At 50.7% G+C, this 13,514-nt stretch overlaps 2 protein-coding genes across 17 annotated transcripts in view; one reads left to right on the top strand and one right to left on the bottom strand.

Moving 5' to 3' along the window:
- MAP7D3 (MAP7 domain containing 3) overlaps positions 1-773 on the top strand; it is a 36,004-nt gene extending 35,231 nt beyond the window's left edge. For 9 of the 10 annotated variants that reach the window (XM_067022973.1, XM_067022974.1, XM_067022977.1 and 6 more), the window contains one exon: positions 425-772. In XM_067022973.1, the coding sequence (XP_066879074.1) occupies positions 425-432 (8 nt within the window). In that variant the 3' untranslated portion in view covers positions 433-772. Of the gene's footprint in view, positions 1-424 lie in introns of all 10 variants that reach the window. The other variant, XM_067022978.1, reaches the window with a different exon arrangement.
- A 3,581-nt stretch (positions 774-4,354) lies between these two features.
- FHL1 (four and a half LIM domains 1) overlaps positions 4,355-13,514 on the bottom strand; it is a 61,946-nt gene continuing 52,786 nt past the window's right edge. For 4 of the 7 annotated variants that reach the window (XM_067023371.1, XM_067023372.1, XM_067023373.1 and 1 more), the window contains 5 exons: positions 8,777-8,958; positions 8,460-8,634; positions 7,681-7,850; positions 7,048-7,234; positions 4,355-5,919 (listed from right to left, as the gene is read on the bottom strand). In XM_067023371.1, coding sequence (XP_066879472.1) covers positions 5,765-5,919; positions 7,048-7,234; positions 7,681-7,850; positions 8,460-8,634; positions 8,777-8,932 — 843 coding nt within the window. In that variant the 5' untranslated portion in view covers positions 8,933-8,958 and the 3' untranslated portion in view covers positions 4,355-5,764. Of the gene's footprint in view, positions 5,920-6,274; positions 6,475-7,047; positions 7,235-7,680; positions 7,851-8,459; positions 8,635-8,776; positions 8,959-13,514 lie in introns of all 7 variants that reach the window. The other 3 variants (XM_067023368.1, XM_067023369.1, XM_059050272.2) reach the window with 1 other exon arrangement.

Raw genomic sequence — 13,514 nt, forward strand, 5'->3', positions numbered from 1 at the left:
TAAATGACTTGATTCTAATTTTTATGGCCTGCATTTCCTGCCAGATATACAAAGTAGGGTTCATTTCAAACCCCAGACCCCTCAGGTTCCTCTGCACTCCTGACCCACTGGCTGCTGTACAGCGCACAAGTAATCATTTAGGGCAGAGGGCTAGTGAGTTTTTTGGAATTAGTCTCTCAACTTGTGTTTCTAAAACCAAAAGGCCTGTGTTTTTCTTTCCTTGAGAAGCTCTCTTTGAAATTGAGAGGAGCTTGGGCCCATTTGGGGCTTGGGGAACGTTTATAGGAGCACCGGTGTGTCAGCAACTCCAGGGGCGCTACTGAGGGTCCCAGGCCCACCTCAGAGCGGAGTCAGGGCCCACTTGGTGTGTGGAACCAGCATTTTCTCTACTAACCTTCATTCTTTTCTTTTTCCCTCTGGTCAGATATGTAAACCTCATCCAGCCTGGAAGAGAATCCATTCTCCACTCTGGTAAAAATCACGTCTCTCATTCTTGTGTTTTCCTGCCAACACGTTTGAGTGTGTATGAAGGGTGTCTTTATAAAATGCTAACTCTTGAGTTTCTGAGAGAATCTCTACCAGAGGAATGGTTTTTTCTCAGTATGTATTTGAAATCTGCAAATCGGGTTTACTTCATTTAACAATTACTTTAATTTACCAATTAAAATCTCACATTTGATCTTATAGAGATTCCTCACAAGAGCTTTGTTTGGATTGTTCTTAATATACAAATACAGAAGGTTGCAAAACATTAAATCACATTTTGCCACTGTGTCCGTATATTTCTAACTCTGCCATAGTCTGCCAGCCCCGTACACAGGCACTGATACCCCCAAATACTGCGAGCCCTAGAAGGTGTGGTCTTTAGCATCTTCCCTGCTTTTGGCAGTGTTTCATCTTGAAGTACATACTGCGGTTTATCTATAAAAACGTTATTATTTTTATTGTGTACATAAAGCCGTATTTGGCTGTTGTCTGATGGGGTAGGTTTAATTCCTCTAAATGTTTAGTGTGTATAATCTTTTTCAGCTTGTGCTCTCCAGGCCTGCCCTTCAGTATACACTCAGGCTTGAGATGTGGAATCAAAATTTGCTTGCCCTTCTCTAGCGGCCGGCTGCGAGTGAGTACAGGAGCAGTGTTATTCTTCGGTCCCCTTGATGGGCACAGAGACATACACAATGTACACGCACACACGTGTACACAGGATATATGTTTCCTGAAATCCATTGAATCCTGTTTAAACTTGACTAAAACTCGAATTCAAATTAGTGGTCCCGATGCTAATGAGTTTTCTGGTGCATCACAAATAGTTTGAAGCAGGCCTGTGTTCCTTTGTAGCCACCAGTCTTCGATTAGTAAAAGGAAGTAGTTATTCTCTCTGATTCCCTAGTTCTTTGCTATTCAGAGTACTGTATCTTTGTTACAGAACAGAGGTTGGTGCCTTAGATTTAAAAACTTTCTATATATTAGCTCTTTTATTAAAAAAAGGCAGAGATAGTCATCTTAACATGTGATTCTGGTATTTTTCCGTACAGATTTCACATGTTGAAACACTGTTACACCTTCATATAACTGTGTGTGCTCTATGCAATAAACTTTGCAGGTAAAGCAAGTTTTCTTATTTTAATAATAAAAAATGTACTGGTGGTGGTGTAAAGGTGACACCAGTTGTTAGCCAAGCCGTGAACACAGGCAACCAGTATGTTGGATAAGTTAAGTAATCAAACCCTCGGATGCCCCTCTGCAGTCACTTGGTGATTTGGCGGCGCTCCACCATGGGACATTAACATGTGAATTTTGAACTCTGGTCTTCTTCCTGCACCTGTTTCAATGCTTGTTAACTCTTCCCTGTGATGGCTCTGACTTATACTCGAGGCCAGTGATTAAAGTGTCTTTCTTTTTACTGTGGTAAAATTCACAAAAGTGGCATTTGGTACATTTACAGTGTACAACCATCACTGCTATCTAGTTCCAGAATGTTTTCATTATCCTAAAAAGAAACTCAGTACCCTTTAAGCAGTCACTCCCCATTCCCTCTCCCACAGCCCTTTTTTAAATGAATTTATTTATTTTATTTATTATTTTTGGCTGCGTTGGGTCTTCGTTGCTGCGTGCAGGCTTTCTCTAGTTGTGGCGAGCGGGGGCTACTCTTCGTTGCGATGTGCGGGCTTCTCATTGCGGTGGCTTCTCCTGTTGCGGAGCACGGGCTCCAGGCGCACGGGCTTCAGTAGTTGTGTCTCGCGGGCTCTAGAGCGCAGGCTCAGTAGTTGTGGCGCGATGGTTTAGTTGCTCCGCGGCATGTGGGATCTTCCCGGACCGGGGTACGAACCCGTGTCCCCTGCATTGGCAGGTGGATTCTCAACCACTGTGCCACCAGGGAAGTCTCTCCCACAGCCCTTTTAAACATCGCGTCCGGTGCTGGCTGCGCATGAGGAAAACACATTTGCGTTTGGAAGTCTGAGCAGTGCACTCGGGCAGTAATCAATCGTGCTCTGTTAACATGCGCACCCCTTCACGACGGCACTGTTACGGTGTGTGGCCAAACCAGTGTTTTGATCTGCCCGTAAATGTTTAGTTTCTAATCTGGAAACATGTTCCACTGCACTAGGTTTTGTGTTTGATAAGGTGAGGTCCTTGTTTATCCCTGATCTTTGGCACCTGGTGCTTTGAGAACAGCGGCAGCCATTCCCCACTTGGCATTCAGTGCCGGGCCATCCACTGGGGCTGTTGAACCAGGACATTCCCTGGTGCGCAGACAACCTGAAGTACGGTCAGAGCACCCTGCTGACAGCCCTGAGGTGATGGGCGCTGACCCGGCCTCCGCGCTTGCCGTAGGCTGAGGGCAGGCCCCTGGCCTCTCCCGGTGGACTCTGCAGATAGCGCATTTCCCACACCCGTGTCATCCGTGCCCCCCACTGCCCCCGTGTGCAGTGAAGCTTTTCAACAGCTCCGATCCCCGGCAACCAGAAAAACGCGGTGAGAACACTAGAAAGGATGCTGGACAGGAGGTCCGAGGACCCGAATTCCTGCTGAGGGGGCTGCAAGCCCTCCAAGCAACTCTGCGTCCGCCACGGCCCCTCTGAGCCGTTCCTGTCTGGTGAGCAGGCTGGGGGGCTGCGCTAGGATCTCAGAGGGCCCTCAGTTCTCAGGAGTCGCTAACTCACTGGCGAGAGCTAGAGGGTCGGGAGGTGGGCGTAGAACCGCAGCAGCAGCTGGCGCCAAGACGCACGGCCCGGAGGCAGACTTGCCCGCCTGTCCTATCAGGGTTTAGTCTGATCCCCGCACACCCCGCAGGCCTGGTCAGTTGAAACAGGTCCCAGAAAGGCCGCCTTGCCCTCGGTCTCCCTCCCCACCAGTCCAGTTCCAGTGTTTCCAGATGGGCTCGTCTCATAATTTCCCCAACTACTGTGTTGTAATAACTGTAGTTGTGTTTACGCATTCTATGTGCCAGGCACTTTACAGGTATCATTTTAAACCCTCACAGCCACCTTGTAAACTCCCTTGGGAAGCAGAAGGGTGCCATCCCAACTCCCTACCCCACCCCTGCTTCCTCGGTGCCCCAGATGAGCAGTCTCTCTCTCTCTCTCTCTCTCTCTCTCTCTCTCTCTCTCTCTCAGGGGTTCTGTCCTTTGATTAGCCCGAGCATGAGACGCCCCCGAGCCTCAGCCTTTAGCTGAGGTGTCCTGAGGAGTCTGCAGCGGACACCCGTGTCACTGGGCACCCAACGCCGTCCTGAAACGACCACATGGCGTGGACGGCTTGGACGCCCGGAGAACCTGAGCCTCGGGGGTGTGGCCGTGATCTACAAGCTACCTCCACCTCTGCCCACACTGTCCCCGTGTCCCCCCAGCCCTGAGATACAGGGGCCGCAGTGAGCAGCCTCCCAAATAAGCAGCAGCCTCGAGGGGGCGCCTTCTTCCGACGGTGGAGGAGCGGCGGTTGAGGGTGCAGCGGCTCTCGCCGCAGCTCGGGGCTCCAGGGGGCACAGGGAAAGGGCAGTCACCCAAACAGGGACGGATGACTTCTTGGTGACCAACTTCAGCCGCAGTTAGTTCCCCTCCCACCTCCAGTCCCCTGGCCAAAGGAAATCGGTGTGCTCTTTTTTAAGGGGTATGAACATCTGGGAAATGTTATTTTTGGGTCAGGATGATGGGGTTTTTTTTGTTACTGTTTTCAACTGGATCCGAGCGCTGTTACAGGTTTGTTTTTATCTTGTAATTCGTGTAGTTGCACTCCGGCGCACTGAACTGAAGCACGTCCTCGAAGGAAGGAAAAGTTAGTTATTCAGGTTTCTGGATCAGCAGTATCACCTTAGAACTGTTGCACCGGACAGAATTAGAAGTCAGGAGGCAAGTTATTTATATGCTGCTTTATTTCTGTAAGGATACACTGAAGTGTCAGATGATCATAGCTAATGACAAAATGTAGAAATGAGGCATCGGCTTCTCTAACCACTCCTACAAGAGTGTTAATGTGCACTGTCATTACATGTGTACTCTTGATATCGTCTCATTATACTATGTAATATAACAATGGAGCTAGAATACGGTAAGTAGGTGATCCTGCAATCTCAGGTAAGCGCTACGTGGAAATCCGGTGCTGCCTGCGGGGACAGTGGCCTCCTCCGCGTGCCCCCAGAGAGCCAGCTAAGCTCTTGAGGAACAGTCCTCAGAATCCCAAGGGAAGGGACTTGGCGGGCCTGCTTATCAACACACGGACACAGAGCAGGCAAGTACTGTGTTACACGGGATTCCACTTGTCACTGTTGGGAAATGTCATATCCGTGTCAATGACAGTCCTGGCGCCTGCTCACCTACCCCTCTCGAGTTTTATGGTTACTTCTGTAGGATGACTTTCAAAACTGCAGGCACGTCTGAGGGGGCTAAAATATCTCCATGCAAGTCTCCAAACCCAATAAGCTATGTTGCTATTAATTAAAACAAAAATATTATTAATTAAAAAAAAGATAAAGGACAGCTGGGTTAGTTTTGTTAAGCTTTCCAGAAGTATTCGCTGTGATGACGTTCTTCTGAAACAGGCCTGTTTGTTTTCTCAGATCTGCCTACACTTTCCAAATCACCTGCACGTTCCGTGTTTGAAAGTAGGAACGCTCAGAAAAACACGCCACACGGGGAAATCAAACGTTAGTACAGGGGAAAAGGTCAGTTGAGAATTACTGCTAAATTCAAATGTTGTTAATTTTCTGGAAATATCCGTGTTAGTCATTTGAAAGCACAAAAGAACAGAAGGAAGGTTTTGATGAGGAAGTTAAACCATGCATTTCGCTAAGTCCTTTCTGCTCACAGAACAGGGTGAGCAGCCGAGTTGGAGCAGCCGCTGCAACTCTGAAGTGTCGTGTGGTCGACACGGTGGGTCCCAGCTGAGCCACAAGAGGCATCTCAGTGGGGGGGCTTTATCTCTTAGGCTTCTTGCTTAACATCACTAAGCAGCTACATGGTCAGCACTTTTCTGCTCTATGATAAACATGCAGAAGAGTCAGTCTAGCTAAGTGTTCGTTTGCTAATTGCAGCTATGGAGGAATTAACTTGCCGCAGGGTTGCTTTGGCTAAGCCCTAACACGGCCACTGCGCGCTTACTTGAGTAGAAACTGTAAAACGGGAGGAGGGACAGGAGGAGCAACCCTGAAGGGGGGGAGGGGCCGCTCTCGCCCGCGGGGTGCCGCCGGGCAGAGGGCGGGGGCGGGGGCGAGGGCTCGAGGAACAAGACTCAAATTCCACTTCACAGGACAGGAGCCCCTGTCACTTTACAGCTTTTTGGCACAGTCGGGGCAATACACTTGCTCCTGATGGAAAACAAAGCGCTTGTTGGCCAGATTCATGGAGCATTTTTTGCAGTGGAAGCAGTAGTCGTGCCAGGACTGTCCTTCATAGGCCACCACACTGGAGCCTTTACCAAACCCTGTGGAGGAAACAAAAGCAAACAAAAGCGACAGCTGAGTGGACACAGGTGGCAGCCAGGCCGCCGCCTTGCCCATTCACGGAGCCGACAAGCACGCGGGCAGCGTCCGCCCGGCGCCCGGCCCCCCACTCCACCGCGCACCGTCCCCCGCGCCGCCGGGACCTGAGAAGATGCCGGAGCTCAGTCGAGGGCCCCCTCGCTCTCCAGAACCCACATCCCCTGCCACCGCCATCGCCCTGTGACTGATGCGCACCGACCTCCCAGCACAACCAGTTTCTTTGATTTAGGTCAGGGCCATGGCATCAAAGTGGCCACCAGGAGGCAAACTTGGGCTGTTTGTGGGGTGTGCACTTACCGGGCCTCGAGGAGCTGCTAAGCTTCGATTTTTTCTATAAAGAACCACCACCCACGAGGGACAAGTCCTCTCTCCACCCGGATGCCTGCCCCGGAGGTTGGCGCTGGGAAACAGGGTGAGAGGCAAGCGTTTCCCGTGGCACACTGGGGGCTTCCTAGCTTTAGAGACTGGGTGGCTCACTCTTGACACAGTCCTTTTCCCTGAGGATGGCAAAAGTCTTCTCAAATGTACATTTCAAGGCTCCCCGGGAGATGGGAAAATTGGAGGCGGGGGGGAGAGGGCCCAGGGCACGTGGACCGCGGCCGCGAGGTGAGGAATGAAGTGATTAGCTCGGCTCCTGATCGCAAAAGAACTGCCCCCTGGCACCTCTGAGCTAGCCTTCCGCTACGGGGTGCTCTCATCCCAGCTTCTCGCTCTCCGGCCTCCGCCCCCCTCCCCTCCCCTCCCCTCCCCCACCCCACCCCGGTCCTCTCCCCCCACCCCTCCCCCCAGCACCCCCGCGCAGTGCCTGCCCGTGGCCGTGGGTCTCAGGCTCGTGATCTCCGGCAGCAGCGTTAGTTAGTCGGCAGTCATCAGAAGTGTTCTGTGTTGCAAAGGCTAACCTGGCCTGAGGGAGAATCCAAACTATTTGGGGGCCTTCGGGACCACAGTGGCAGGGGGAGAGGGCATTCTTTGGGGCCTTTGTGGATGAAACCGACGACGTAGGAAAATGAGAGATGGTTACCATGCGCAAAACCTAGCCTGGCAGACTTAGCAAGGACTCTTTAGCCTACCAGTGATGGGGTTCTTGCATCCAGCACACTTCTTGGCCACAAAGTTCTTGTAGCAATCCACGCAGTAATACTGGTCCTCCACAGCGGTGAAACGCTGCCCAGCCAGCTTCTTAGAGCAGGTAACACACACAAAGCACTCGGCATGCCAGGGCTGATCCTGGTAAGTGATTCCTCCAGATGTGATGGCCTAGACCAGGGAGTGTAGCACCGGATTCAGATTCAACAACCATTTTGTTGAATGCCTACTACGTGCCAGGCACTGTGCTGGGCGCTCTGGTCTACAATATCTCATTGAATCGCCACAACGGCCATGGGAGGCAGGCGCTGTTATTATCCCCCAGTTACAGATGAAGACACTGAGGTTCAGAGAAGGCAGGCCCCTGTGCGAGGCTACTACACAGCAACTGGGTGGAGGAGGCCAGCCTCCAGAGCCAGTGCGCCCACGGGCAGCCTGCCCTGGCCTGGGCGCGGCTTTCTACTACCGCAGTCTCCTCATCTGTAAAACGAGAATAATAATTCCTACGTCGCAGGGCTGTCGTGAGGATGGAATGGGATAGTGTGTGTGCAAGTGCTCTGCAAACCGTCAAACGCCTCTAGAAGCGATGGTCAGCGCAGAACTCCCTTGACACGTACCTTGTTGCACTTCACGCAGTGCTTGGCAAACTTGGCCTCGTGGCAAGTCACGCAGTAGAAGTCCTCCCCTTTAGGGAAGAAGCTTCCCGTCCCGATGACTTGCTTGCAGTTGCTGCAGGTGAAGCAGTCTTTGTGCCAGACGGTGCCCTTGTACTCCACGTTCTGATCTCCTGCGGGGGGGAAGAGACGGGGTAGCCCCACTGGCAGTGCTCTGCAGGGGGCTGCATCCGCTGGCGCCGTCCGGGGCCCTCCAGAGGGGAAGAAATGCAGGCCCTGCAGTTCTTGGCCTCACGCTTCCAGTCACCTACCCGCAGGGGCTTCTCTACCGCGTCCTGTGCTCATGCCAACCCAGACTCGGTCAGGGAGGGGACCCCGGCTGTAGTGATTTAGGGTCAGATGCCCGAATCCCCGCCCGCCCCCCCCCCGTGGCCTTTGTGGACTCCGAGATTCAACGGGGGACTACGTGACCCGGAATTGCACCCTAAGGAAGAAGCATGCTTCGATCACTTACTATCCCAAGTGAGAAAGCGCTACATACTTTTCACTTCCTTCTCTTGCCACAGACAGTTCTCTCCAGTGTTCTTTAGTTGCCGAGTGTGTGCGTGTGTGCGAGCATATATGTGTACACATATATACGTGTATATATATGCGTGCATATATACGCTGAACTCCAGCCGCGGCTCCCAGCAGCACCAGCCCCATCACCGCAAGCAACCCCACGCCACGTCTGCCCTCAGGGCCTCCTCCCTGGCTGCCCCGGGGCTGAGTGCGGCCGGTACCTGCCACGATCGGCTTGAAGCAGCCCTTGCACTTGGGGGAGTCCTCCCGAGTGGTGCACTTGTTGCACAGGATCTTGTTGTCCTTGGCCACGAAGGTCTCATTGGCCAAGGAGCGGAGGCACTTGGCGCAGCGGAAGCAGGTGTCGTGCCAGTAGCGGTTCCTGTAGTGCACCTCCTGGGAACCAAGCAGGGGGCCGGGCGCCCGTGAGCGGGGCGTCCCGTCAAGATGACACGGTCCCTCACGCCAGAGCCGGAGCGGAAGGGCCGGCGCCCCGTCCAGGTCCACCCTCAGCCCCGCCCGCCCCCGCGGCCGCTACCTTGGAGTCGGCGCCGATGGGCTTGCGGCACTCCACGCACGTGTTGGCGCAGAACTTGTCGAAGCACTTGAGGCAGCAGTGGTGGCCGTCCTTCTGCACGTACTTCTTTCCCTGCAGGGAGTCCCTGCAGTAGTGGCAGTCCAATTTCTCAGCCATGGTGCCCACCTTGTAGCTGGAGGGACCTGCGGGGGACGAGCAGGTGGGACAAATGACCAACGGGCAGGCTGGAGCGTGGCCCGAGGGGCTCTGGGGAGGCCACCACGGGACCCAGGCGACAGGCGCTTCACCGTGACCGTGACTCCTGCGAAGAAAGCGCCCCACGGTGAGTCCCTGGGGCCCCGGGAGAGAGAGTCCCGCTGGGCCATCCCAACACAGCGCTGCCTCACAGAGGACACTGGGGGAGGGGGGCAGGGGTTCTGGTGGGCACGGGGCCCCAAGTGGTGAGGTGAGCGAGGGCAGGGCTGGGACGGGGCGGGCAGGAGAGGGGAGGCCGAGCCTACGCCAAAGGACAAGGACACAGCTCTCTGGGCCGAGTCTGCAGGCGGGCAGCCCAGCTGGCAGGGAGGGAGGGGCCCAGGCCCTCACTAGAGACGGAACCAGGAACCCCTGCCTACAACCTTCTCAGTGGGGAGAGCATCCTCCGGATGCCCGGCTGTCCTCCTACCTGCAAAGTGCAGTTCATCTGAACAGAAACTTACTGCTGACTCTGGACCACACTAGGCACGGAAGCAATGCTTATTAATCTATTTTAAACGTCCGCTTTTATTTTAAGTCTGCCAGAGCACTTTTTAATCCCTGAAAAGATCCTAAAGAATTATTTCCAAGATAGCTTACTGACTTTTGAGGCCCAAGCAATCAGGCAAGAGAGGACTTGTTTAAAATGCACTCTTGACGCATACCAGCCGGTTTTGCGAACTATCTGTCACAGTGATGTTCGGGTTTGTGATGCGCCGAAATCAAATCCCCCTTTGTTTAAGCAACTAAGGGTCAATACAGTCGATGAACTTATACGATTTAGGACATGTGCAATTTTAAAGTATAATCTGGGGGAAAATGGTTATTCCAAGAACCCCTTCCATTGCCTTCATATGAACTACCCCCTCCCACCCCACCCCACCCCCAGAATCACAGGCACTAAAAAGCACTCTGTTAATCCCGCCACCGAAGAGGTACCAAATGTGAGTTTCTATTAGCTCCCAACTTCTGTAAGCAGCCGCTAATTTCTTCCTCTCTCCCTGAGAAAGAAACTTACACGGGTAAATAGACAGCAATTATTTAATTTGCCCAGGAAACAGGAAAACAGAGACTACTTCTCCAACTACCCACAAACGTGGTAACTGTGCAAGCGAACACCCCAGGAGTAATTTAGAGAGAGAGAACGAGGGAAAAGAAACGAGCAGTTGCCCGGTACTCACCGCAGCTCTTCCACTAACTGGCCAGCCCCAGACTCCCACTTTGGGTCCCATTCCCAGTTTTTTTTTTTTTAATACAAACACATGTCCAAGTTGTTTGGATCCTGTTGCCGTAGGCAACCAAACAGCAGAGTGAGCTAAGGAAACCACACCCTGTGTCTGAGCACCGCCGGGGCTGGGCTAAGGCGGCGGACTCGCACTCAGACCAGCCTCCGACAAGGGCAGGTGAACAGCACCCCGAGGCCCACACACAGACCCTCCTCTCCAGACACCTGACGACTGAAGCCAGGGAGTGACAGTCCTGTGCGAAGACAGGTGCTTGGGACAGTCACGTCCCAGTCCAGAGATTTACTGAGACTAGAGAGTGGTTCTTACCGGCACTTCCCCCCCCCCCCAAAGAAAACCGGGGTGTTCCCTTACATAACTGGGTTAGAAAGGAAAAGTAGAGACATGATGAAACCAGGGTCTGTCTCCTTGAACTACGCACTGTTTACTTAAGGCAGCTTTTAAACTGTCTTTAGCCCCCGCGTACACCGGAAAGAGCACCTGTCACAGGGACAGAATGTTGAAAATCACTCTCCTTAATTCATTCTTGTTGGCCTTTCACATGTCACATAAAATCCTTGTCTTATTAGCTCTTCCATATTGAAACTGTGCACTCAGCGAAGATTTACTTTCTTGTTTAGAGCTGTGGAGAGAAACCAAATAAATCTCCGGTAACAGTAAGTGCCAGGAAATTAAATGATCAGTGGGTCCTAAATGCCATTTGGCAGGAAGTCAAAATTTGTAAGATTAGACAACGCTGGCTTCCTGCGTGGCTAGAGACTGTCTTCTTGGACCATATTTGAAAATCCCTCCTTCTCTCTTACCAGAGTCTCTATTTAGAGTTAAGTCTGAACCCAACTCATTTTAATATCACTCTCTTTTGATGTCATTCAAAGAAGAAACGGATTCTAAATATTTCTGTACTAGAGTACCATACAGAGACCCACCGAAGGGACGGTTCTGTCTCATGGTATTTCTGAATCCTAGCTTTATGGTAAAAATACAGGTACTTATGTCATACAAAGAACCAAAGTACCAGAAGACACAGTGGATTCCATTTAGAGCGTTTGGAGAGAAGAAAAACCACGATGGTTTCATGCTACCAGAGAGGTCTTACCTGCCAAGCCTTTCCCGCCTTAAAACCACATACTTTCAAACTATTATTTTACCAATGCCAAGTTCTTCATTGGTTAGTTTCATCGTTCTAGAACGTGACTCGCCCAAGAGTTTCTAGGCATCCACACGATGAACTAATCCATGGCTCAGCAATGAACACGGGCAGAAGCAGAGAGTGTTGAAAATGGAGTCACTGAATCTGTTCACCACTTTATCACACCTCCAGTGCAGGGTCGTAAAACCAAGCAGACGGGAAATTCAGTGAATAGCACGGAGGAAAGTCCCACCACTTGGTGTTTTTGAGTCCTAGCTGTAGGCGTTATTATTTTTGCTTTCTTCAGTATGAAAAGCCCACGGTCATCTCATATTCCCCGCCAAGGTATACTTAAACCCAGAGAGTGTGTATCCAGATGAGTGACAGATTTCAAAGGGCACACCCTTCAGAACAGCTTTCCACAGCTGCCTCGAGCCTCTTTCACGTGTGTGCGCACACTTACTTGTCGAGATAAAACAGGCACTTCTAGGAATGCGGGCCTTATTGCCTAAGAAGCAAACAGGCTGGAAAGACTTACAGCACGTTAACAATGTCGCTGTCAAATTCACGAACTTTAGTACCTTTTTGCAACACATCCAGTAAGTGGAACTGTGGGCGAACGGGAATGAGCTTACCTCGTACAGGTTTTCTAACCTTATGATTATTTGGTCCAAAACTATATCAAACCTTCACACAGTGTACTTAGGAAGAAGTTGGAGTAATACATTCCTGCTGCTGAGATAGTTACCACATCAGACCTCTGCATAAAATATGGACAACGTACAGAAGAGCAAAATATTTTGTTACTACTTATCCCCTAAGAGATTAACAACTCTAAGAAAACGGCTTATAAATGACAACGCCGACAGAGGTTCCTCAAAGACAGCAAATACCCTGATTTGTGGGCTGCACCAAATGAGCCACAGTTAAGCACTGACTTCATGAGGAGAGAAAAGCTCTACGCTCTCCTTGCTTTCCCCTTGTTAGAAATAAAAGAATAGAGAAAAAAAAAATGAAGGTGACATTTTTACCTCCTCTTTGGGGCTCTCTTTAATCTTAGTGAATGACATAGACTTAGGTGTATCTCTTAGGGAATAATTTTTTACCCCCTTAGCAATTTCTAAGTACATGAAATACAAAACCTTTTAAGCTTCCAAAACTTCCAGATCTGTTTGCCTTGACCTATTGCTGTTATCTGGGAAAGGGCGTCATCAATCGTGAGACGAACACACTGGATACACACCAGGAGGACACTACTTCCCTTCCTGCCTTTGTCCAGGACATGTTTGCCCCAGGGAAGCTCTCTGACTAATCATTTTATAACAAAGATTTCTGTTTGAGAAAATCAGGGGGCAGCGCCTGTGACCCTAAGGTGCTGATGTCTGACTGACAGTCCTTTATAAGACTTAGCCGGTTGGAATGCAGCTGGAAATGTGTCAAATTTTAGCTATTTATTCCAAGATGGTAGCCTGATTTTCTTGCTATGCCTGCTTCAGAAGACACATCATTCTTCACTTAATAAACAAGCTTCCTCTGTCAGAAAATTCCTGAAGTACATCCAACATTCTAAGAGGGGCCTATATAAACCTCAGTGTCTCAATAAGAAGTTTTGGCTTCCGATTTAATCATGTACACATACAAGAAATATAACATTGCAACATCTGTGATTTTTTTTTTTTTTTTTACTATAAACCTCATTAGAGAAGATCCAATTTGTATTTAATAGTCTTGTTTCTGCTTCATATGTATTCTCTCATGGATTTCTTGCTAATCTTCATTTTCCCCCTCCTGCCCAAGTGGCTCAAAATAAGAATATTTAGGGAAAAAGTGAGTATTATTACTAGGTAGCATTTTTCTAACTATGTGCTCTCCCTGAGTGGTATAATGTACAGTATAAACAATGAACAGCAACTCAAATGGGAAAAAAATGCAGGTTATTTCTGGTCTGTTACTGGCTAAGTGCAACACACCAGGACGTTAGTCACTCCACGTATGAGAACATTCAACACACGGAACGAAGCCTTCGCTGATGAAAGGGACGCTTGCGCAGCAGTCGCGCCTGCGGACCTGGAGGCGCCACCCCACGCGGGGGATAAAACACCTGCACAGCTGCGACAGGGAGGGGCTCACG

The sequence above is a fragment of the Kogia breviceps genome, chromosome X (genome assembly GCF_026419965.1).
Source record: "Kogia breviceps isolate mKogBre1 chromosome X, mKogBre1 haplotype 1, whole genome shotgun sequence".
In the NCBI taxonomy this organism is placed as follows: domain Eukaryota; kingdom Metazoa; phylum Chordata; class Mammalia; order Artiodactyla; family Physeteridae; genus Kogia; species Kogia breviceps.